We start from the raw sequence: 25,827 nt of genomic DNA on the forward strand, positions 1-25,827 counted from the left end.
GTGGTACCAACACTGTTATATAGTTGTGAAGCTTGGGTTGTAAATGCTGCAGTGAGGAGGCGATTGGAGGCAGTGGAGATGTCCTGTATAAGGGCAATGTGTGGTGTAAATATTGTGCTGAGAATTTGGAGTGTGGAAATTAGGGGAAGGTGTGGAGTTAATAAAAGTATTAATCAGAGGGCAGAAGAGGGGTTGTTGAGGTGGTTTGGTCATTTAGAGAGAATGGATCAAAGTAGAATGACATGGAGAGCGTATAAATCTGTAGGAGAAGGAAGGCGGGGTAGGGGTCATCCTCGAAAAGGTTGGAAGGAAGGGGTAAGGGAGGTTTTGTGGGCAAGGGGCTTGGACTTCCAGCAGGCGTGCATGAGCGTGTTCGATAGGAGTGAATGAAGACGAATGGTATTTGGGACCTGACGATCTGTTGGAGTGTGAGCAGGGTAATATTTAGTGAAGGGATTCAGGGAAACCGGTTATTTTTATATAGCCAGACTTGAGTCCTGGAAATGAGAAGTACAATGCCTGCACTCTAAAGGAGAGGTTTTGGGATATTAGCAGTTTGGAGGGATATGTTGTGTATCTTTATACATATATGCTTCTAAACTGTTGTGTTCTGAGCACCTCTGCAAAAACAGTGATTATGTGTGAGTGAGGTGAAGGTGTTGAATGATGATAAAAGTATTTTCTTATTGGGTCACCCTGCCTCGGTGGGAGACGGCCGACTTGTTGAAAAAAAATAAAAAGAGAAACTTTCGTTTTTCTTCTTGGGCCACCCTGCTTTGGTGGGATACAGCCGGTTTGTTGAAATAGTTAATACTAACTAATTTTATCAGTCATACAGTATGTGTGTATATAAGACACACACACATAAGAACTTTTTATTGGCAAACTTTTTACTTGGAAAGCTTTATCAGTCCATGTACATCTTATTTACATTCTGTCTCTATACACATACCAGGTTCCTGTAACCAGTAAATGCTGAGTCTGAAAAAGGGGCAGGAAAAAATTATCACCATGAGTGATTGTTTATTTTAAAAGAGCCCTTAACATTTTTACTAATCATGTTGTCTAAGATGTTCATGGATATAATAGGTATTCTTGATGGCCTGACCCTGAAGGATATCCTAGGGAAATATATCAATATCTGCTTTCTAATGTTTATGTAACTGCATTCTTTTCAATTAGCTAAAACTGCTGCGGCAGCTGCGACAATGGACACAGGAGCAGTGGATGGTGCAGTTGGGGGAACTGAGGCAGCCGATGTTGATATAGATGAGGAATTGTTTGATGGGGATGATGAAGACCTTGATGAGTTAGATGAGCAACTAGAAGATATGACAGTCTCCTAGAAGAGGCTTATGTAAGAGGATACAGTTTGTCATTATGGCTGAACTTATGCCTAAAATTGGCATACCATTAACACTTGATGGGATATAATTTTTTTATTAAATAAATTTTTTGTGATATACTCTGGAATGGATGCTAATATTAGTGTATCATTAAACAGTATCATAGCTGTCAGTCCATCTGTCTACATAAATAATCTTAAAAACTTGTACATTGACTTGTTTTCAACACTATTTCCCTATTGGCTCATGTTTAAATATGTTAAGTTTTACAGATTCATTGAAAAATTTAATTAAAATGGTTAGACATTGTCTTCTTCCATTCATATATATACTCATGCACTTTCTTACACCACCAGCATCTGAGAGTTCTCCATACTTATTATCTACAATCTAGTATTAACTGACCTGATAAATATCTAATATACTTAGCTTGTAATCAATAGATTCTGTGCACAAAACTTGCTGTCTGGTGTTCCTTTTGTAGTGGTGAATCCTTTAGAGCAAGATTTGGCCTTTATTATGTCAGTAACTGTATTAACTTCGTTGAGGTTAAATGTGATATATTCAGGAAAATATGAAGAGGGCTTTAGGGGGGCTTTATCATGATATTTATTTCAAGGTTAAATAAACTGCCATTTATTTCTAATTTTTATTTAACTTGTGTTGTTCATACTAAACGTTTATTTAGGCCATCGCATCATCATTTATAATTTATGCAAAAGTTTGTTTCCATGGCACCAGTATTATACAGAAACCTCAGTACCAATCAGTGTAAACTAAAAACAAGTAGTATTGAAACCCAAACTAATTAGCTGGATAATAATGGGAACTAAATAAGGAAAGGGGCCATGAAGATGTATATAGCCTTCAAAATTTTGTCCAGTGACAACAGTTAACATGTTAGGTCTCCATTTTACCGAACACAATTATTTGTTAATACACTTTAAACAGGATAGTTTCTTTGTGCAAAATTTTATAGTATTTACAATGCTGTAGAAATGAGGATAGCATATGGATACTGAAGATCTCTGGACTTGGTCCAGATTATGGTATTTCACTACCTGAAGAGAGAGAAATAGATATGCTTGTACAGTAGTACTGTATTTAGTTCTCTCTCTTCAGTCATGTGAAGGTAATCCCTATATACTTTGTACAGTTTCAGCTTCATAAAACTCCATTTCATACATCAATCTTTTCATCACAACAGAGGTTTAACTAAAGATATTTTATTTTTGCCCCTGGAATTTATTGTATCAGCACTTTCCTGCCTTGAATCAAGAGCAAAGAAAGATGACATTTGAATAATTATACAGATAAGTTAACAGCATTGCTGCTGCACACAATTGGCTCAAAATCATTCTCATTTCAGAATTTCTACTATCCTGTCCTTGGTTTTATCAAACATTTGCTTGTATCAAGCTCATATAACTACACAATTATTTCATAAATGCTGTGAAATACCTTCAGAATGAGGGAATGTTAAGGTCATGTGTATAACTGTTAAATGCTGTTATGTTGCACATATGCTTTGTACATTCAAACACATATGGAAGGCTGTCTTTGTTATGGTAGCAACTTGTGTTTTATAGCAGGTATAAGCTTTATATGCAAATGAACTTTTACCAGACATAACTTGCCTAAATAAAAGATGGGGTGGAGTTGTTTATTGTGTTTGAGAAATAAATGCTACCCACAATATTAATCAAAATAGTTTCATAGAGCCTTGTTAAACAATACAGAAAACCCCCTAAATAACAGATTTCTGCAATTTCAGACAAAAACATTGGCCAGACAAATGCTCTATCAGACAAAACAAATAATAGTCCATAAATCCACATTTTAACCCCTTTTATATATGGTACTAAATTTAAAAGGAGATACTTTTGTTTTTTCTTTTGGGTCACCTTGCCTCGATGGGATATGGCCGGTTTGTTGTAAGAAGAATAATAATTCCACATTATCTAGCGACAGTGTCCAGTTATCTTCTGAAGTATCGGGCCAAGTCTGCTAACACCGATGTTTGTCCTAGACGCATGCCACTTTGTACTTACTCTCACACTCGTCATACATTCTCTAAATTTTACCTGGATTTAAAGCATGTTGTTTGACTTTATTAATATTTTAAGTAAAGTGCAATTAGCAGTGACTTTTAATACAATTGATGATGCCAAGAGACAACTTGTGGTTCTCAGTGTTCAAAAGAAACTAATTAATTAACCCTTTCAGGGTTTCGGCTGTACTAGTACGGCTTACGCCCCAGGGTTTTTGACGTACTAGTACGCCTAAATTCTAGCGCCCTCAAATCTAGTGAGAGAAAGCTGGTAGGCCTACATATGAAAGAATGGGTCTATGTTGTCAGTGTGCGCAGTATAAAAAAAATCCTGCAGCACACAGTGCGTAATGAGAAAAAAAAAAAAAACTTTGACCATGTTTTTCAATTAACTCTTTCAGGGTAAAGGGCCAAAATCTGAAGTGGTGCCCCCAGTGCCCAAGAATTTAAAAAAAAAAAATTATTTTTTCTTATGAATGGTAGAGAATCTTTTTGTGAAGGTAATAAAACAAAAAGTACGAAATTTGATGGAAAATTGACGAAATTATGCTCTTACAAATTTTGATGTGTCAGCGATATTTACGAAACGGCGATTTTGCCGACTTTGACTCCCATTTTAGGCCAATTACATTATTACAGTCGACCAAATTCTTAGCTATTTCACTAGTATTACTTCTATTCTATCGATTGAGCACAAGAAATCGCCAAGTCAATTGTTTCAACTACAAAATAAAGTGATCGGAAATTGGTAATTTGGCCAATTTAACACAGTTCAAAATATTCCAATTTCAAAATAGGGTCCAGAATAAACAATGTAGGTATTCCTGGCACTAAACTAACATTTCCTCTGTTCATTAGTTATGTTTTGAGGCTTTACAAATAAATTCCATTTTGATTTTTTATTCACATAATGAATTTTTATTCACACTAAAAAATAGAAGATATACTGTTATGCAATATTGTAATGTATAAATATCATCACCACATTTGTGAATGTATATTAGACCCACCAGCTGGCGTGTATTAGACGTGTGAGGTCGTTTGTTTACTCTTGAACATCGGCAAAATTTAACATTTCCACTAATTTGAGCTCAGTTTCAAGCCATTTCCAGTGCTAAAACCAATCAAAATCATCTCTATTTCTGTAATATGTCTTCAATTCTATCAAATGAGACCGAGAAATTGCAAATACAACTATAAAAAAAACACTGCAAAGTCGCTGTTTTAATCGAAAATCACGGTCTCGTTTTTTTCTCTCATACACAGTGTGCTGCAGGATTTGTTTTATGTGGTGCACACATACCACATAGATGTATTCTCTCATATCTAGGCCCAAATTTACCACTCACAGTTTATCAGAGTGAGCTGAGCTCATGGCGTAGATCTACAGTTTGGACCCTGAACATAAAGCCGTAGATCTACGGGATGGACCCTGAAAGGGTTAAAACAGCGACTTTGCACTGCATTTTTGTATGGTATTTATGGTTGTATTCTAGTTTTCCTGGTATCAGAGTGAGCTGAGCTCATGGCGTAGATCTACAGTTTGGACCCTGAACATAAAGCCGTAGATCTACGGGACGGACCCTGAAAGGGTTAAAACAGCGACTTTGCACTGCATTTTTGTATGGTATTTATGGTTGTATTCTAGTTTTCCTGGTCTCATTTTATAGAATGGAAGACATGTTACAGAAATTGAGATGATTTTGACTGGTTTTACAATGAAAAGTACCTTGAAATTGAGCTCAAAGTAGCAGAAATGTTAGATTTTTACCAAAGTTCAAAAGTAAACAAATCATGCCAAGCGTCCAATACACGTCAACTGGTGAGTCTAATATTCTTTCACAAGTGCGCTGATATTATTTATACCATTTCTACACTAATGCAGTAGTCTGCATAACACTAAATCTTCTATTTTTGTAAGAATAAAAATTCAAAGTGGAAAGCCAAAGAAATATAAGAGGGGCCTGGGGATGTGACTAACGAACAGAGAGCTTATTTTAGTGCCAGGAATGTCTTTCTTGTTTATTCTGAACCCTATTCAGAAATTGGCATCTTTTGAAATTTGTGTGAAATTGGCAAAATTGCTGAATTCTGACCACTTTATAGGATAGTTGAAATCAGCGAATGGGTGGTTTCTTGTATTCATTCAATAGAAAAAATGGAGTTCTAGCGAAATAGTCATGATTTTTGTCGACTAGTACACTGGAATTGGCCGAAAATAGAGCTCAAAGTGGGCAAAATCGCCGATGCGTAAACATCGTCGAGACCGCTAACTTCGCGAGAGCATAATTCCTTAAGTTTTCCATCAAATTTCATACTTTTGGTGTCATTATGATTGGGAACCCCTCAAGGGAGGTTCCTTGATGTTGGTGAGGGGCTCTTGATTTAGGGAATTGGATCTGTGCTCCAGTTCCCCAAATTAAGCCTGAATGCCTTCCACATCCCCCCCCCAGGTGCTGTATAATCTATCGGGTTTAGCGCTTCCCCTTGATTATAATAATAATATGATTGGGAAAAGATTTTTTTTTTTTTTTTTTTGAAATTTGGGCGACCCTGAGAACAAGTCTCGGAGAGGGCCTGGCGACCCTGAAAGGGTTAAGGTCAAGTCTGGCAGTTCAGTAGCAGGGGTATGTTAAATCTGTCATCTCAGTCATCTACATTATTTTCACTAATAAAGCTTTACAGCTCCCCTGACTCAAAATAAGTTATTGAGACACCACTATTGATGCGTCTTTGCAGGAAGTCCAAGCCCCTCACACAAAACCTTTACTCCTTTCCTAGGACAACCCCTGCTCTGCCTTCCTTCCCACTACAGATTTATATGCCCTTCAAGTCATTCTACTTTGTTCCCTCTTCTCTAAAAGTCTGAACTACCTCAACAACCCCTCTGGATAATACTTTAAGAAACCCCACACCACCACCTGATCTTCAAGTTACAGATTCTCTGCATTATATTTACACCACACTTTGCCCTCAGACATGCCACTACCTCCAGCTTTCTTGTTGCAACATTCACCACCCATGCTTCACACCCATATAAGAGCATTGATACCACTATACTTTTGTACATTCCCCTCTTTGTTTCCATGGATAACATTCTTTGTCTCTACAGACCCCTCAGTGCTAAATTCACCTCTTTCCCTTCATCACTTCAGTGATTCACCTCATCTTTCATAGACCCATCTGCTGAGGAGTCCACTCCCAAATACGTGAATACATTCACTTCCTTCATATTCCCTCCCTCCCTTACCTGGAGTCTACCTGGAAGTTATTCCGGGGATCAATGCCTCCATGGCCAGGCCTCCCCATGAATCAGGGCCTGGTCAACCAGGCTGTTACTGCTGGCCGCACGCAGTCCAACGTATGAACCACTGCCCGGCTGATCCGACACTAACTTTAGGTATCTGTCCAGCTCTCTTGAAGGCAGCCAGGGGTTTATTGGTAATTTCCCTAATGCTTGGTGGGAGGCTGTTGAACAGTCTTGGGCCCCGGACACTTATTGTGTTTCCTCTCAGTGTATCAGTGGTGCCCCTACTTTTAACTGGAGATATTTTGCTGCCCAGTCTTTTACTTTCGTAGGGAGTAATTTCTGTGTGCAGATTTGGGACCATTCCTTCCAGGATTTTCCAAGTGTAGATTATGTTATCTCTCTCTCCTGCGTTCCAACGAGTACAGGTCAAGTGCTTCCAAGCATTCCCAGTAGTTAAGGTGCTTGACAGAACTTATACGTGCAGTAAAGGTTCTCTGTACACTCTCTAGATCTGCAATTTCACCTGCTTTGAACGGAGATGTTAATGTACAGCAGTATTCCAGCCTAGAGAGAAGGGATTTGAAAAGGATCATCATTGGCTTGACATCCCTCGTTTTAAACGAGGGATGCCAAGCCAATGATGTCACCTCCCAGAACAGACAGGCAGCCTTTGGAGATATACCCATCATCTGTAGGACACCCCGCCCACTTCTCGGAGATCCGGGAAGGGAGCAGGGCACCTCCAGACAATTCAGATTCCATGGCAAACTACACCACCCCTGATGGACCCCATGGAGTGAGATGAACCCCAGCAAACTTCCCTCTACCTAGAAACCGTAATGCCAGATGGGAGGACCTGAGGCTACATACGTGATGGGGAAAAGGGAGGGAGGAGGAAAGGGGGGAGAAAGGATGGGGATGGAATAGAGAAGGGAGGATTGGGGGGTACTTAGGTTCTGTCTGAGGAAGCAGACCAAAGGGTTTAATTCCTTAGACAAAGAGCCTCTTTGCCACATCAAGGAGCCCCTCTTGAAGAGGACCTCAAAGGGAGACAGCCAGAACATTAAAAAATATATAATTTTTTTATTAATATATAATTTATTTATTAAAGTTTTTACATCTACATTTGTGAAGATTTACAGAGCATTGTAATGTAGCTCATTAACCCATAAACCCAAATTTATGAAAATGGTTTCTAAGGTCATGAACTGAAGAGGCAGAGAAATAGAACAATTGAGGCATAAGAAAATCTGAGGATACTGTATTATGGTATTTTCTGCCTTCAGAAAAATGCTGGTGAGCAACTCTTCATCCAAGGAATCAGAACTAGGTTTAGCGTCAAACCTGATTACCTCCCAGTTGCCAGGTTATGTAGGACCCCTATATATTTAATAACAATCAAATTACTTTTAGTGCTAAACTCGAAAGAGTCACACAGCCCTGGGTTTAGACCTTACCATGAAAACATGCAATTATTTAGGAACCTAGCCATAGCATATTTGGGAATTAATTTCTATTATAAATCCTTGCTTTAAAAGACGTGGTTACCAAAAATAAGGTCTTACATGCTTCCAAATATAAAATAAATAGAATGCATTCCTTTGTTATATTCATGACATCTATTGAGAAAAGGAAGCAAAGACTAACATAACACTCAATTTTAACAATTATTTTTAACACTTTCTCCTAAAAAAATTTTCATATATGTAATGTATGTTAATGCATAAAAGAAAAAGATTAAAGTGGAATTCTATTTAAACACAAAAATAATAAAACATCTTGGGATTAAACCCATTTCCTGGGTTATAACAAAACCAGTAATAGGTGGGGGAACAAGCATATTGGCATACTTAGCCTCTGTTCAATGGAGTGACAATGTTGGTGCTAATATCTTTATCTGAGTAATGGAAGTCACCCTCTTCCTCAAATTAAGCTGATACCTTCCTTACTACCCTACAGGTTTAGTGTTTTCCTACGATTTTAACAATAAGACCTAGCTTCTGTGTTCTAAAGAAAATGTTATAACTGATAAACTTAGTATAAATACTGGCCTAGCAACCCTATAGTTCAGGGTATGATCCTCTTTGGGGAGACAATGTTACTTTACATTTCAGTGCAATCCCCTCAAAAGAAGTTCCTTAATGCTGATGGTGAGGGACTTTTACTCTAAGGAATTGGACCAATGTGCCAATTTCTTGAATCGAGCATGAATGACTGTCACTTCCCAACATACTGTATGACCCTTATGGGTGTAGCACTCTCCTCATGAATGTAATTATCGAGAATACAGTACTGCTAAATCCCCAAAGGCTTCTCGTAAAAAAGGCACCTACAGTGGTACCTCAGGATACGAACAGCTCAAAACTCGAACAATTGTGTAAGTATTTATGTAAGCGCTTTTGTATATGTATTTTTGGGGGTCTGGAACAGATTAATCTACTTTACATTATTCCTTATGGGAACAAATTCGTTCAGTATTGGCACTTGAACAGCCTTCTTGAACAAAATAAATTCGTATCCCGAGGTACCACTGTATTTCAAATACTATATTCAGACTTTTCTTTTTTTACTATCTACAAAAATGACATATTGACCCATAAATGCCAGCTCCTAATTATTGTATGGTTCTGGCCACTGCACAAAAAAATGAACAGCTTACCATTCCTGTTAGCATAAAATAAAGTAATACTAACATATGATGTGTATGCATCCACATGCCCATTACCATTATAGTCCTGACACACTTATTGAAAAGATAGTATCAATCAGTGTTTGTTGAAAAAATTACAAGTTGCAGAAAAAGCTCTTACTAGAACACTACATTAGATCTTTACCAGGACGATACTTGTTAAAGCTCTACACAGAGCAAAACAGTTCCACTCCAAGTTTGTTATGCAATGTGTCTTTTCTTCAATACTGTCAGCAGTATGTCATTCAGACCCACTTTAGTATTTTGTATTACCATTATCTGCATCATATAGTAGTTCCACTTAGACAAATAAATGTTGCTATATTATAATATACCTCAGTAATATAAATAAAGTATAAACAAATTGTTCAGTATAGGATACTGTACACACTACGCCAGTTATGGAGTATATGGAGGGGGTGGATGCCCTTCCACTGGTGGCGGAGGCTCCAGATCACTTAAGTATGGGATGTGAGAAGCCAATGAACTTCCAGGTGGGACTGAAAAGGTTTCTAATCCTTCAAGGCCACCCCAGTCCTCCATCAGAGGAGCAGAATCTGTCTCCTGGAACAGGTGCACTGGTCGAAGCCAACTACAACCCACAGCTAAAACTGACATACCACCTAAAAGATATAAAGCAAAATAATTAGAACTGCTCAATATCTTTTTTCTTCTCATAAAATAATAGCCTTCTCAGTATATACTGAACACCAACTGAAATCATTTGAATTTTTTCAGTTTAATCCAAATTATAATAAAGCATTCCAACAATTGGATATGATGCAGGTTTTAATGAATTATATTCACACACATACTAACTGTTGTATTCCGAGCACCTCTGCAAAAACAGTGATTATGTGTGAGTAAGATGAAAGTGTTGAATGATGATGACAGTATTTTCTTTTTGGGGATTTTCTTTCTTTTTGGGTCACCCTGCTTCGGTGGGAGACGGCCGACTTGTTAAAAAAAATAAAACATACTAACAGACACAGTAAATGCTGAACTGCTAAAAATATTTACTTGGATGATTACCAACAAACTTACTCTCAGTACTGACAAAACCTACTTCATGCTTTTTGGAAACAAGAGCTTCAAATGTACAGTTAAACATATTGATAAATGGTTCACCTATCTCGAGACAGGTAGAGGGCAAATTTCTAGGTCTCCACCTTGACTGCAGTCTCAAATTTCAAACACACATACAGCAAATTTCCAAAAAAGTCTCCAAAACAATAAGCATCCTTTCAAGGATACGGTATTATGTACCCCAATCAGCTCTTCTAGCTTTGTACCACTCTCTCACTTACCCTTACCTCACCTATGGTATTTGTGCATGGGAATCAACCACAGCAAATCACCTTAAGCCTTTAATAACCCAGCAAAAAGCTGCAGTGCGATTGATTACTAACTCCTGCATTAGACAACACACTCCACCACTTTTCAAGAGTCTTAACTTACTAAATATACAAAACATCCACACTTATTACTGTGCCTACTACATACACAGAACACTATAATGTAAACCCTCCTCTCAAACTCCTCCTTGATAACTATAACAGAACACACAACCATAATACGAGACACAGATCACTCTTCGATGTTCCCCGTGTTCATCTCTCCCTATGCAAAAATGCTATGTATGTAAAAGGCCCAAAGATCTGGAATTCATTACCAGAACAAACTAAAGGACCCCTGTCTGCAAATCAGCTTAAGGACCAAATAAGAAATCACCTCATCACCCAAAATTAACCAGACAAACCATACCTAACCACTACCAGTTTCTCAAAAGCTACTCATATTGTGCTGATGATTGCTCAGCCACTTACTACTTTGAAATTAGTACGTCTGTTCTTTTCGCTGTTTTAAATAGTAGTAGACTAATACAGTACAACATAATGTAAATTGTTCCATTGTAATACCAAATTTCATTGTTTTAAGCAGTACTAAACTGTAATACATCACACTGTAAATTGTTTTAAATTGTTACATTGTAACACTGTAATCTTTATTAACTAATTCAATAGTGTAAAAAGTTTGTACTAAACTTATCAAAACCATGTAACATCACCTGATATAACATTAAATTCTCCTGTACTCACTAACTCATCTAATAACCATATGAACTATGTATTATTGCCTTACTATTCTTAAGTTAATCTTCAAGTTTGCCCGAAATGCTCAGCATACAGAGGGGCTTGTGGCATGTACACCCAACTATTATATTTCTCTGTACAACCATGTAATTTGTCAAAATAATAAATCTAATCTAATTTAATCCACATACTTTGGTACACAATATGGTGCTGGAATACTTACTGAGCCAGCAAAAAAAAAATAAGCATATATTTCAAGTCAACACTACTATACGACAGATAATGTAATGGTTTAAGGCAGTTGCAATATATGAAAAACAAAGATATATAAATCTTCTATCTCCAGATTCTGAAGTCAAACAATAAAAGAAAGTATAATGTAAATAATCAGTCCACAGTGTTTCGATGGTCAACTAGATATTAATACATCTGTAAGCTTTGGAATGATCTCACCCAAAGTAAAGCAAATTTTCTAAGGGAAATTTAATTAAGATCATCGTAAAGTGGTAACAAATATTTAAAAAGCAAAAATACTGAATATACACCTTCATACTCTCCATTTAAAAAAAAAAAAATGATCAAGACAGTAATTTAATACAGTATGATGACCATTTTGTATACTGAGAGAGCTTAAGTTAGATTGCTGAATGCATGCACATTATGAACAGGTTTACTTAAGTGAACCAACTCTGAAGTTCGGATTTGAGAGATCAAGTACTAAGTGCATTGGTAGCCATGGTCTAATCAGGAAACTTGAGAGAGGTGTTCACTACCTTCAATACATCATTAACTATCCTGACCTAGATTGTATCACTGCCCATTGAGCATTTGTAGTTTTACTTTTATACTAACAGGGAAGCTCTAGACTGTTGGGGTCATATAGCATCTGGGCAATGTAGAGTTTCAGTCCAGGGGAAGTCATAGTCCATGGAACAACAGCCCCTCTCCAGCATCAAAGCATCTTCATAGAACAAGAGCCTCTCTCCAGCATCAAGGCACTTCCATGGAAGGCAGGAACACCACCTTGTCAATTTACATAAATCGTGTAATTTTTTCGAGGATTAAGGTTATTGCCAAACAAAAAAAAATGGGCACTGAAAGTTTTATTAATCACATCTCAAGCCTGGAGGCATAACCTTGCTGCACTTGTCATGGATTTACCAGTAAGGATGATGCTACAACTACAACCCCCATATCTGCCTCATTGTGAGCTAAGCTATAGAAGTAGAGAAAACTTCAAAGAGAATAAAGAATAAAGAGCAAAATGTATTTAAGGGAAAGTAAACTGACATGCAAATAAGATATTTAAGACTATGGACAAAGTAGGGCACAGTATCACATACTGTACTTTGACAAAATACAAAGTAAGAGTTCTTAGAGCAATTTATGCATCGGCAGTTTTGCTAACCTTGAGTCCTATTTTATGCCAATTCCACTGTTCCAGTTGACCATATTCTTAGCTATTTCACTAGTATGCCTTCCAATTTATTGAATGAGCACAAGAAATTGCCCACTCAACTGCTTTAAAAAGTGCACAGATGTCAGTAATTTAGCTAATTTTTACACAAAATTAAAAAATACCAATTTAAAAATAGAGTTCAAAATAAACAATGTAGACATTCCTGGCACTAAAACATTTCCTCTGTTCATTAATCACATCCTCAAACCTCTCCTATATTACACTTGCCTTCCATTTTTAATTTATAATCACACAAAAATAGATTTACTTATTTATGATGTTCCAATAATCAAATTGGACCTATGAAAAACCAATAAAACAGATTGGGGGTGTGGGGGTGCTTTACCTGTCCTTGGAAAAACTGGAAAAAATTGAACATTTCCACTACTTTGAGCTCAACTTCAAGCTACTTGTGGACAAGAAACCAACCAAAATCATCTCTGTTTCAGAAGCATGTTTTCCAATGTATCAAATCATACCAAGAAACAGCCAATAAAACCATAAAAACTACCCAAGAAAACACCTCAAAGTCACTATTTGAAATCACACACACAATCTGAGTTTTGCTTTTCCCATCACACACTGTGTAGGGTAGGATTTTTTGTATGTTGTGCACACTTACCATACAGACCCATTCTTTCATATCTAGGCCAAAATTTACCACTCAAAGCTTATTCAAGTAGGCTGAACTCATGATGCAAAACTACGGTGAGGTACCCTGGCCTCAATGACAAGTTCTACATGATGGCCACGAAAGGGTTAAGCTCTAAACCCATTAAGGACATAAAATGCCTATGGAATGGAAGATAATGAAGTTAGATTTAAGGAAGAGGAGAATAGCTCCAATTCCTAAGATCAAGATACTTTGTCCTGAAGGCATTCTCATTTTTAAACACCCTACTCTCAGTGAAATCAGGTCACAAGTCTAGTGCATACAGTATTCACATTTTCAACATACTCCATCTGAACATATCTACTGATGCACAGGTTCAGTACTGGAATACATAAATAGTACTTCACTGTGTTGCAGATCAGTCCACTAATAATGTTAAATCTGTAAATCAGGAATTTCCAAAAAAAGGGCCAAAATATATCATGCATGCTATACCTGCAAATATAAGAAGATAAAAACCAACATCCAGCTTGACCTGTACACGAGCCACAGCCAAGGGACCAATGACAGGCTTAGTGGCTTCCTGCTGAGTCTCAATCAAGGTAGTGATGTAGTAGCACATTCCAACACACACAACACAAACCAACACTGTAATAAAGTGCCAACAATTATATAACTGGGGCAACAAGCGAGTAGAGACACGTAAAGTTTCACCTTCATCAAGTACTTAATAAAGCCTCATGTAGTTGAAATGTACAAATAAAGGTCTCCTTTTTTCTCAAAGTCGGCTATGCCAATCTTCAACACAGACATGTAATGCAGGGCAAGCCTTTATATTAGCTGACATTTCATGCTGGGCTGAGCTTTATCAAGCCAGAGGCTTAACCTGCAGTAGGTATCATTATACCTACTATCTATATCCCAAACCATGTAATAAAAATTATACACAACATATTACCACTCCATGAAAAAAAAAAAAAAAAAAGAAAAAAAAGGCACAATACCGTGACTGGAACGATACACAAATAACCCGCACATAGAAGAGAGGAGCTTACAACGACGTTTCGGTCCGATTTGGACCATTTACAAAGTCACATTTTGTAAATGGTCCAAGTCGGACTGAAATGTCGTCATAAGCTCCTCTCTTCTATGTGCGGGTTATTTGTGTATCACTCCACGATATATTTATTACTTGACTGAAACTTATTACAATACTATAGTCATAGGAAAGTGCTAAACCAAAAAGGGTCATGCAGTGCCTGGAAAATGTAAAGAAATTGGGTTTGATACAAAGAAATGGGGGGGATATAGTGTTGGAGTGGTTGGTATTTTTGTTTAACCCTTTCAGGGTCCGTCCCGTAGATCTACGGCTTTACGTTCAGGGTCCAAACCGTAGATCTACGCCATGAGCTCAGCTCACTCTGATAAACTGTGAGTGGTACATTTGGGCCTAGATATGAGAGAATACATCTATGTGGTATGTGTGCACCACATAAAACAGATCCTGCAGCACACTGTGTATATTTTTTTTTTTATTATCACACCGGCCGATTCCCACCAAGGCAGGGTGGCCCGAAAAAGAAAAACTTTCACCATCATTCACTCCATCACTGTCTTGCCAGAAGGGTGCTTTACACTACAGTTTTTAAAACTGCAACATTAACACCCCTCCTTCAGAGTGCAGGCACTGTACTTCCCATCTCCAGAACTCAAGTCCGGCCTGCCGGTTTCCCTGAATCCCTTCATAAATGTTACTTTGCTCACACTCCAACAGCACGTCAAGTATTAAAAACCATTTGTCTCCATTCACTCCTATCAAACACGCTCACGCATGCCTGCTGGAAGTCCAAGCCCCTCGCACACAAAACCTCCTTTACCCCCTCCCTCCAACCCTTCCTAGGCCGACCCCTACCCCGCCTTCCTTCCACTACAGACTGATACACTCTTGAAGTCATTCTGTTTCGCTCCATTCTCTCTACATGTCCGAACCACCTCAACAACCCTTCCTCAGCCCTCTGGACAACAGTTTTGGTAATCCCGCACCTCCTCCTAACTTCCAAACTACGAATTCTCTGCATTATATTCACACCACACATTGCCCTCAGACATGACATCTCCACTGCCTCCAGCCTTCTCCTCGCTGCAACATTCATCACCCACGCTTCACACCCATATAAGAGCGTTGGTAAAACTATACTCTCATACATTCCCCTCTTTGCCTCCAAGGACAAAGTTCTTTGTCTCCACAGACTCCTAAGTGCACCACTCACTCTTTTTCCCTCATCAATTCTATGATTCACCTCATCTTTCATAGACCCATCCGCTGACACGTCCACTCCCAAATATCTGAATACGTTCACCTCCTCCATACTCTCTCCCTCCAATCTGATATTCAATCTTTCATCACCTAATCTTTTTGTTATCCTCATAACCTTACTCTTTCCTGTATTCACCTTTAATTTTCTTCTTTTGCACACCCTACCAAATTCATCCACCAATCTCTGCAACTTCTCTTCAGAATCTCCCAAGAGCACAGTGTCATCAGCAAAGAGCAGCTGTGACAACTCCCACTTTGTGTGTGATTCTTTATCTTTTAACTCCACGCCTCTTGCCAAGACCCTCGCATTTACTTCTCTTACAACCCCATCTATAAATATATTAAACAACCACGGTGACATCACACATCCTTGTCTAAGGCCTACTTTTACTGGGAAAAAATTTCCCTCTTTCCTACATACTCTAACTTGAGCCTCACTATCCTCGTAAAAACTCTTCACTGCTTTCAGTAACCTACCTCCTACACCATACACTTGCAACATCTGCCACATTGCCCCCCTATCCACCCTGTCATACGCCTTTTCCAAATCCATAAATGCCACAAAGACCTCTTTAGCCTTATCTAAATACTGTTCACTTATATGTTTCACTGTAAACACCTGGTCCACACACCCCCTACCTTTCCTAAAGCCTCCTTGTTCATCTGCTATCCTATTCTCCGTCTTACTCTTAATTCTTTCAATTATAACTCTACCATACACTTTACCAGGTACACTCAACAGACTTATCCCCCTATAATTTTTGCACTCTCTTTTATCCCCTTTGCCTTTATACAAAGGAACTATGCATGCTCTCTGCCAATCCCTAGGTACCTTACCCTCTTCCATACATTTATTAAATAATTGCACCAACCACTCCAAAACTATATCCCCACCTGCTTTTAACATTTCTATCTTTATCCCATCAATCCCGGCTGCCTTACCCCCTTTCATTTTACCTACTGCCTCACGAACTTCCCCCACACTCACAACTGGCTCTTCCTCACTCCTACAAGATGTTATTCCTCCTTGCCCTATACACGAAATCACAGCTTCCCTATCTTCATCAACATTTAACAATTCCTCAAAATATTCCTTCCATCTTCCCAATACCTCTAACTCTCCATTTAATAACTCTCCTCTCCTATTTTTAACTGACAAATCAATTTGTTCTCTAGGCTTTCTTAACTTGTTAATCTCACTCCAAAACTTTTTCTTATTTTCAACAAAATTTGTTGATAACATCTCACCCACTCTCTCATTTGCTCTCTTTTTACATTGCTTCACCACTCTCTTAACCTCTCTCTTTTTCTCCATATACTCTTCCCTCCTTGCATCACTTCTACTTTGTAAAAACTTCTCATATGCTAACTTTTTCTCCCTTACTACTCTCTTTACATCATCATTCCACCAATCGCTCCTCTTCCCTCCTGCACCCACTTTCCTGTAACCACAAACTTCTGCTGAACACTCTAACACTACATTTTTTAAACCTACCCCATACCTCTTCGACCCCATTGCCTATGCTCTCATTAGCCCATCTATCCTCCAATAGCTGTTTATATCTTACCCTAACTGCCTCCTCTTTTAGTTTATAAACCTTCACCTCTCTCTTCCCTGATGCTTCTATTCTCCTTGTATCCCATCTACCTGTGTATAATGTGTATAATGAGAGAAAAAAAATGAAATCGTGATTTTTCGATTAAAACAGCAACTTTGCAGTGTTTTTTCGTATGTTTTTTATAGGTGTATTTGCGATTTCTTGGTCTCATTTGATAGAATGGAAGACATATTACAGAAATAGAGATGATTTTGATTGGTTTTAGCATTGGAAATGGCTTGAAACTGAGCTTAAAGTAGCGGAAATGTTAAATTTTTGCCGATATTCAAGAGTAAACAAACGACCTCACACGTCTAATACACGTCAGCTGGTGGGTCTAATATACATTCACAAATATGGTGATGATATTTATACAATTATTACAGTATTGCATAAGAGAAAAATCTTCTATTTTTTGGTGTGAATAAAAATTCATTATGTGAATAAAAAAATAAAAATGGAATTTATTTGTAAAGCCTCAAAACATAACTAATGAACAGAGGAAATGTTAGTTTAGTGCCAGGAATGCCTACATTGTTCATTCTGGACCCCATTTTCAATTTGGAACATTTTGAACTTTGTGTTAAATTGGCCAAATTAACAATTTCCGATCACTTTATTTTGTAGTTGAAACAGTTGACTTCGCGATTTCTTGTGCTCAATCGATAGAATAGAAGTAATACTAGTGAAATAGCTAAGAATTTGGTTGATTGGAATAATGTAATTGGCCTAAAATGGGAGTCAAAGTCGGCAAAATCGCCGATTCGTAAATATCGCTGACACATCAAAATTCGCGAGAGCATAATTTCGTCAATTTTCCACCAAATTTCGTACTTTTTGTTTTATTACCTTCACAAAAAGATTCTCTACGATTTCATAAGAAAAAATAACAAATTTTTTTTTTGAAAATTCTTGGACACTGGTGCGTGACTCCAGATTTGGGCCTTGGACCCTGAAAGGGTTAATAAATGTATGAAAGAGGGGAAGGTACCTAGAGATTGGCAGAGAGCATGTATAGTCCCTTTATATAAAGGGAAGGGGGACAAAAGAGATTGTAAAAATTATAGAGGAATAAGTTTACTGAGTATACCAGGAAAAGTGTATGGTAGGGTTATAATTGAAAGAATTAGAGGTAAGACAGAATGTAGGATTGCAGATGAGCAAGGAGGTTTTAGAGTAGGTAGGGGATGTGTAGATCAAGTGTTTACATTGAAGCATATATGTGAACAGTATTTAGATAAAGGTAAGGAAGTTTTTATTGCATTTATGGATTTAGAAAAGGCATATGATAGAGTGGATAGGGGAGCAATGTGGCAGATGTTGCAAGTATATGGAATAGGTGGTAAGTTACTAAATGCTGTAAAGAGTTTTTATGAGGATAGTGAGGCTCAGGTTAGGGTGTGTAGAAGAGAGGGAGACTACTTCCCGGTAAAAGTAGGTCTTAGACAGGGATGTGTAATGTCACCATGGTTGTTTAATATATTTATAGATGGGGTTGTAAACGAAGTAAATGCTAGGATGTTCAGGAGAGGGGTGGGATTAAATTATGGGGAATCAAATACAAAATGGGAATTGACACAGCTGCTTTTTGCTGATGATACTGTGCTTATGGGAGATTCTAAAGAAAAATTGCAAAGTTTAGTGGACGAGTTTGGGAGTGTGTGTAAAGGTAGAAAGTTGAAAGTGAACATAGAAAAGAGTAAGGTGATGAGGGTATCAAATGATTTAGATAAAAAAAATTGGATATCAAATTGGGAAGGAGGAGTATGGAAGAAGTGAATGTTTTCAGATAGTGTACTTGGGAGTTGACGTGTCAGCGGATGGATTTATGAAGGATGAGGTTAATCATAGAATTGATGAGGGAAAAAAGGTGAGTGGTGCATTGAGGTATATGTGGAGACAAAAAACATTATCTATGGAGGCAAAGAAGGGAATGTATAAAAGTATAGTAGTACCAACACTTATATGGGTGTGAAGCTTGGGTTGTGAATGCAGCAGCGAGGAGGCAGTTGGAGGCAGTAGAGATGTCCTGTCTAAGGGCAATGTGTGGTGTAAATATTATGCAGAAAATTCGGAGTGTGGAAATTAGAAGGCGTGGAGTTAATAAAAGTATTAGTCAGAAGGCTGAAGAGGGGTTGTTGAGGTGGTTTGGTCATTTAGAGAGAATGGATCAAAGTAGAATGACATGGAGAGCATTTAAATCTGTAGGGGAAGGAAGGCAGGGTACGGGTCATCCTCGAAAAGGTTGGAAGGAAGGGGCAAGGGAGGTTTTGTGGGCGAGGGACTTGGACTTCCAGCAGGCGTGCGTGAGCGTGTTCGATAGGAGTGAATGGAGACTAATGGTATTTGGGACCTGACGATCTGTTGGAGTGTAAGCAGGGTAATATTTAGTGAAGGGATTCAGGGAAGCTGGTTATTTTTATATAGCCGGACTTGAGTCCTGGAAATGGGAAGGACAATGCCTGCACTCTAAATGAGGGGTTCTGGATATTGACGGTTTGGAGGGATATGTTGTGTATCTTTATACGTATATGCTTCTAAGCTCTTGTGTTCTGAGTACCTCTGCAAAAACAGTGATTATGTGTGAGTGAGGTGAAAGAGTTGAATGATGATGAAAGTATTTTCTTTTTGGGGATTTTCTTTCTTTTTGGGTCACCCTGCCTCGATGGGAGATGGCCGACTATTAAAAAAAAAAAAAAATAATAGAGGGTGGTCCCAAATCCACTGGCAAGAACCTTTCGTTAGCATGGTGTCAATAAAAGTGACACATAGTAGGATGAAATATAAACAGTACATTGTTTGTAAATGCACCCAAACTACATCATTTACAGGATGGGCAGTCTCATTTTTGCTTCATCCAGCTGCTAAAACCGCTGACCCTACAGAGCAGACCCTTTTAACTACATTGATGAAAATTTACAACAATAATTTAATAACATTCCCATAACATCTGCAGAAGTTGGTGGATGAATTTGGTAGGGTATGTAAAAGAAGAAAATTAAAAGTGAATACAGGAAAGAGTAAGGTTATGAGGATAACAAAAAGATTAGGCAATGAAAGATTGGATATCAGATTGGAGGAAGAGAGTATGGAAGAGGTGAATGTATTCAGATATTTGGGAGTGGACGTGTCAGTGGATGGGTCTATGAAAGATGAGGTGAATCATAGAACTGATGAAGGGAAAAGGGTGAGCGGTGCACTGAGGAGCCTGTGAAGACAAAGAACTTTGTCCTTGGAGGAAAAGAGGAGATGTATGAGAGTATAGTTTTACCAACGCTCTTATATGGGTGTGAAGCATGGGTGATGAATGTTGCAGCGAGGAGGAGGCTGGAGGCAGTGGAGATGTCAAGTCTGAGGGCAATGTGTGGTGTGAATATAATGCAGAGAATTCGTAGTTTGGAAGTTAGGAGGAGGTGTGGGATTGCCAAAACTGTTGTCCACAGGGCTGAGGAAGGGTTGTTGAGGTGGTTCGGACATGTAGAGAGAATGGAGCGAAACAGAATGACTTCAAGAGTGTATCAGTCTGTAGTGAAAGGAAGGCGGGGTAGGGGTTGGCCTAGGAAAGGTTGGAGGGAGGGGGTAAAGGAGGTTTTGTGTGCGAGGGGCTTGGACTTTCAGCGGGCATGCGTGAGCGTGTTTGATAGGAGTGAATGGAGACAAATGGTTTTTAATACTTGACGTGCTGTTGGAGTGTGAGCAAAGTAACATTTATGAAGGGATTCAGGGAAACCGGCAGGCCGGACTTGAGTCCTGGAGATGGGAAGTACAGTGCCTGCACTGCACTTCCCATCTGGCGAGACAGTGATGGAGTGAACGATGGTGAAAGTTTTTCTTTTTTGGGCCACCCTGCCTTGCAAGTGAATAATAAAGAACAGCAGAAATATCATAAGGGATAAGTTTCATATCAAGCAAAAGAACAGTACCCCTTAAGAAAAAAAAAAATAATGGGAATGGTCCAGATGGTTAATTTCCAGAAACGAGTTCATAAATGTACTCTTAATCTGTTGTGTAAGAATGGTATATAATACCGACAAGATGAAATTAAGACACATGTGCAACATCTGGGTATCTTTATTGTAGACGTTTCGCCTACATATTGATAAAGCCACTGGATGGCGAAACGTCTACAATAAAGATACCCTGATGTTGCACATGTGTCTTAATTTCACTCTTAATCTGTAACAAAACTTACCAGAAAATATACCCGCTACAGCATTTTTTCTGAAACATTTCATGATACTACCCGAGGGGCCACTTATATCCAGCAACATCTGCACTAATGAAGAGCAAATCATCATAAAGATCAATCCAATGACAATTCGCATCAGTGCCACAATTTCTGGTGTCACACAAAACTTCAACTCTGGTGAGGAAATAATGCATAAATTTATGTTAAATATTTTTCCTCTGCAGTTTTTAATGTGAAAATTCTGAATCTACATGAATACATATACAATAACAAGTATTATAATAGGCAAATATGAAAGTATTTCATATTATATGTTCATTACCACTATGTACTAATTTTAGCTATACTCTGTAACATGTAACATATGATTTTTCTTTGATCATAGCAGAGATAACAATGTTTTTAAATACAGGAGGTATTTATATTACAAACGAGTTACATTCCTACTGTTTCAATTTACAAATGAGTTACATTCCTGGTGTTTCACCTGACAAATGAGTTACATTCTGGCAATTCAGTGTACAAATGAGTCACATACATTCTTGGTGTTGCAAGTTGTTCATTTACTAACAAGTGCATTTCTAGTGTTTCGACTTACAATCAGATGAAGAACTTTAATTGGTTCCTAAAAAGTGATCATTTAAAGTGTAGATGTGCATGTGTAACTTAATGTTTGCAGACTGGGGCCCTCCTGCATAGAGTATTAGTAGCTCTATTATTAGAGCAATGAATCAAACAAACTATTTTTATCAACAGCCTCACAAGAGCCTACCTTCACCATTTGTGTAATAGATGACATGTGACATGGATGAGCCAACATCCTTCCCCTCGACCGGCTGAAAGTGTCCTGGATGGAAGAAGAGATAGAGACCAATGGTATGGGTGGTACAACCCCCACCATCAAGCCAGAACCATTGTGGCTGACTCATACAAGCGCACACAACCACTATCACTACAATGCTCACTACCTGTAACATATAATTACAATGTAAAAATTAAATGATAAATAAAAACTAATGACTGGGCACCATATAGGTAATTATAAGTTGAAAATTACTGTCAATTTCTTAATAGATAAAATCTTTGACTTTATATATGACTGTCTTGCCGAACAAGTTTTGCCCCCCTTCCTTCTCCCAGTTCCTCAAAATCTTTAACACTGGTCAAATTCAGTTTTAATACATAAACAAATGAAAAACTATGTGTACCCAGTATTTATAGCCAAATTATGAACTTTAAATGTTAAATGAATACAGTAATGCTTTATTTGTCTTTTCTTTTTTTTTAAAGTTTATTACTGCTTGCACAGTATATGTACTGTATTTAAAATATATTTTCTTTAAATATGCTTTAGCAAAATACTACAGTAATTAGACAAATATAAAATCAAATTGCAACAACCAATTCTAATTTATAATACAGTATTATATACATAATTTAGGATAAACTAAGTCAGTCTTTATGGTACAGTGAAATCTGTAACCAAATAAAAATACAAAGCAATACATATATACATGTATTAAGTTCAACATTTTAACAAAAAAATTTAGGGTTAAAATAACAAACAATGTGTCTGCATAAGTAATCCCAAAGGAAACTTACCCCTGAAATGAGGTTTTTGCCATTGTCTTTGAAGACCTGTTGACGGCGCCTGGGATACAGACCCCCAACAGCATAGACCGGGTGGGCTGGCATGGTGCAACTATGCTAATGTAGAGACCCCAGTGACAAGTGACAAAAGCTGGGTAGATCTCACATAGTGTTTTGGTGCATGGCGTCTCATGGAGTGATTCACAGAAGCAGTAGTATCTCAGTAATCTATATAAAAATGAGAATGAAAATGAAAATCTTCATTTCTTACTTACAACAGTATGCTGTACTTGCATAGCTCTGAACATGCATCACTCACTCTATCAATATTAGAAACATTAGTTATTACTGTATATGGATCACATAAAATCAAATCATTTTATTTTACTTCATGTAAATACAGTACCAAACTTACGTTGGGAATAATAATATACTGTATGGTTAAAACCTATTCAGTACATCATATAAATTTACTGCTTTTCTCAGCTCAATAACAGCAGCCCCATGTAAGTTTTAATCTTTGAAGTAGTATTAAATTTGATCTTAGAGGTAAATAAGCTTTACTGACTAAGTTTTCAGATATTTTTTTATGGAATGCTGTTTTTTGAGGCCTTACCCATACTAGGTAATCAATCAATGGGGAGAGTTTATAATTTTTTCTACTAACGAAGAGTTTTCTCATTTATAAATTTGGTTAAACTATCAGTAAGCACTAACCAAATCTAGTCTAATCTAAAACCTATATTACACTGTTAGATAACTCTCTTGGTTATACAGTATTTTAAGATGTCACCGACACTGAAACCCACACGTCGATTAGCTTCTAGGTATCTATTTACTGCTTCTGGTAGTTATCAAGGGAAGCAGGTGAGGAGATTTAGCCATACACAGACCACCTCGGTCTGGGTTCAACCCAGAGTCAGAAGTGCTAGTATTGTGCTGTACTGTGGTGTCCTGTGGCTCAGTTGGCAATGTTCTCGTCTTTCACACAGTGTCAGTGGTTTAATCTCCAGAAAGGGTGGAAACGTCGGGCATGTTTCCTTACACCTGTTGTCCCTGTTCACCTAGCAATTAAGTAGGTACCCGGGTGATAGTCAACTGGTGTGTGTTACATCCTGGGGAACCCCAATGGAAATAAGACAGACAGTCCTCAACGACGCACGGACTTTCTTGGGTTATCCTGGGTAGCTAACCCTCCGGGTTAAAAATTCGAACAAATCTCATCTTACTGTGCTCACTCCTAGGTATAAGATTTTGTTGATCAATCAATAAATCAAATTTTATTTCCTCACAAGATTACATTGAGATTATGAACTTACAATAATGAGTTGCAGTGCAAAGAGAGCCACTCTCATGTTTAGGCATTATGGAGAGACTTAATTTAATGGCTTACAGACTACTTAATACTAAAGAAATTGATCACAGTTTAAGTTGTACATCTATAAGTTGTACATCAAATTTATCCTTAGGTTAAAGTGTCTTCTCACAGGATAATAACAATAATAAAAAGCGGTGGAGTGTGCAGGAGTTGGTAATCAATCACACTGTAGCTTTTTGTTGGGTTATTAAAGGTTTAAGGTGATTTGTTGTGGTTGAGCCCCATGTATAAATACCACAGGTGAGGTAAGGGTAAATGAGAGAGTGGTAAAGAGCAAGAGGAGCAGTTTGGGGTACACAGTACCGCATCTCTGAAAGGATGCCTACTGTTTTGGACATTTTCTTGGATATTTGCTGTATGTGGGTCTGGAATTTGAGACTGGAGTCAAGGTGGAGACCTAGAAATTTGTCCTCTGCCTGTCTCGAAATAGGTAAACCATTTATCAATATGTTTAGCTGTATATTTGAAGCTCTGTTTCCAAAAAGCATGAAGTAGGTTATGTCTATATTGAGATTAAGTTTGTTGGTAGCCATCCAAATAGATATTTTTAGTAGTTCGTAATTTAGATTATCTGTTAGTATAGTTGGGTTTGGGCGAGAGAAGACATAAGTAGCGTCATCTGCAAATAAAACCTATTAACTAACTCCTACGTAAAAATTCATGTTCAGAATTCAGTTAATAGGGGAATGCTTCAAATTAAACTCCTAAACAACGAAAAAAATTCATTAACATCAAAAACCCATAATTTTTTCTAATTAAAAAAATCTTTCCTATTCACAACGCACTACAAATTCCACCTTTGGCTTCACTATTATGCATTATAAACGATCCCAATACACTCCTAGAGTTCACTATCACGTCTGCTGATACAGAGTCCCAAATTGAGGTGAAAAAAAGTTGACCCAAAAAGTCACCTTGATCAGCCGTCTTCTGCTTCTAGGAAAATATAGCAAGTGATAATGTAAACAAAAACTCTCCCAGAGAAGAACTTTGGCTCACTATCCCTTGCTGTTGAGCCTATATTGTATTGTTGTATATTCCTTATGTATTCTTGTATACTTCATAATATATTCTTGTATACGTCATAATATATTGTTGTAGTCTTTATTATGTATAGCTGTATAATTCATAAGGTATTGTTGTGTTTTCATTATATATTGTTGTATACTTCATTATCCACAACTGTTAAAATAATCAAGGTGCTATTCTCAGGTGCTAAAGTAGAATAAGCTCACAATCTTGCCATTATATTCCA

General features: G+C 37.7%; 2 protein-coding genes across 3 annotated transcripts in view; one reads left to right on the plus strand and one right to left on the minus strand.

Annotated features, from left to right (window-relative positions):
- Positions 1-3,054, plus strand: part of LOC128686879 (zinc finger CCCH domain-containing protein 15 homolog) — a 30,789-nt gene extending 27,735 nt beyond the window's left edge. Inside the window, exon 9 of the mRNA XM_053774083.2 lies at positions 1,183-3,054. Coding sequence (XP_053630058.1) covers positions 1,183-1,346 — 164 coding nt within the window. The 3' untranslated portion in view covers positions 1,347-3,054. The remainder of the gene's footprint in view (positions 1-1,182) is intronic.
- Positions 1,982-25,577, minus strand: LOC128686880 (transmembrane protein 127). Of its 2 annotated transcripts, XM_053774084.2 has the most exons (6): positions 25,487-25,577; positions 23,207-23,422; positions 22,377-22,572; positions 21,608-21,778; positions 13,996-14,148; positions 1,982-9,958 (listed from the first exon to the last, which is right to left on the minus strand). In XM_053774084.2, exons 2-6 carry the CDS (start codon positions 23,297-23,299, stop codon positions 9,735-9,737), a joined length of 837 nt encoding a protein of 278 aa, XP_053630059.1. In that variant the 5' UTR covers positions 23,300-23,422; positions 25,487-25,577; the 3' UTR covers positions 1,982-9,734. The 2 variants fall into 2 exon arrangements, with proteins under 2 accessions (XP_053630059.1, XP_053630060.1); XM_053774085.2 differs by lacking the exon at positions 13,996-14,148.
- Positions 25,578-25,827: the final 250 nt, after the last annotated feature.

Source organism: Cherax quadricarinatus, chromosome 7, assembly GCF_038502225.1.
Source record: "Cherax quadricarinatus isolate ZL_2023a chromosome 7, ASM3850222v1, whole genome shotgun sequence".
Lineage (NCBI taxonomy): Eukaryota > Metazoa > Arthropoda > Malacostraca > Decapoda > Parastacidae > Cherax > Cherax quadricarinatus.

Excerpts from the sequence above, each read along its gene's own strand:
- LOC128686880 (XM_053774084.2), bottom strand. The coding sequence starts at position 23,299 with ATGCCAGCCCACCCGGTCTATGCTGTTGGGGGTCTGTATCCCAGGCGC. Across the intron at positions 21,779-22,376 it reads CTATTACACAAATGGTGAAG|AGTTGAAGTTTTGTGTGACA; the intron begins GTAGGCTCTTGT and ends TTTCCTCACCAG. Across the intron at positions 14,149-21,607 it reads TGTAGCGGGTATATTTTCTG|TGTTGGTTTGTGTTGTGTGT; the intron begins GTAAGTTTTGTT and ends ACTTTATTACAG.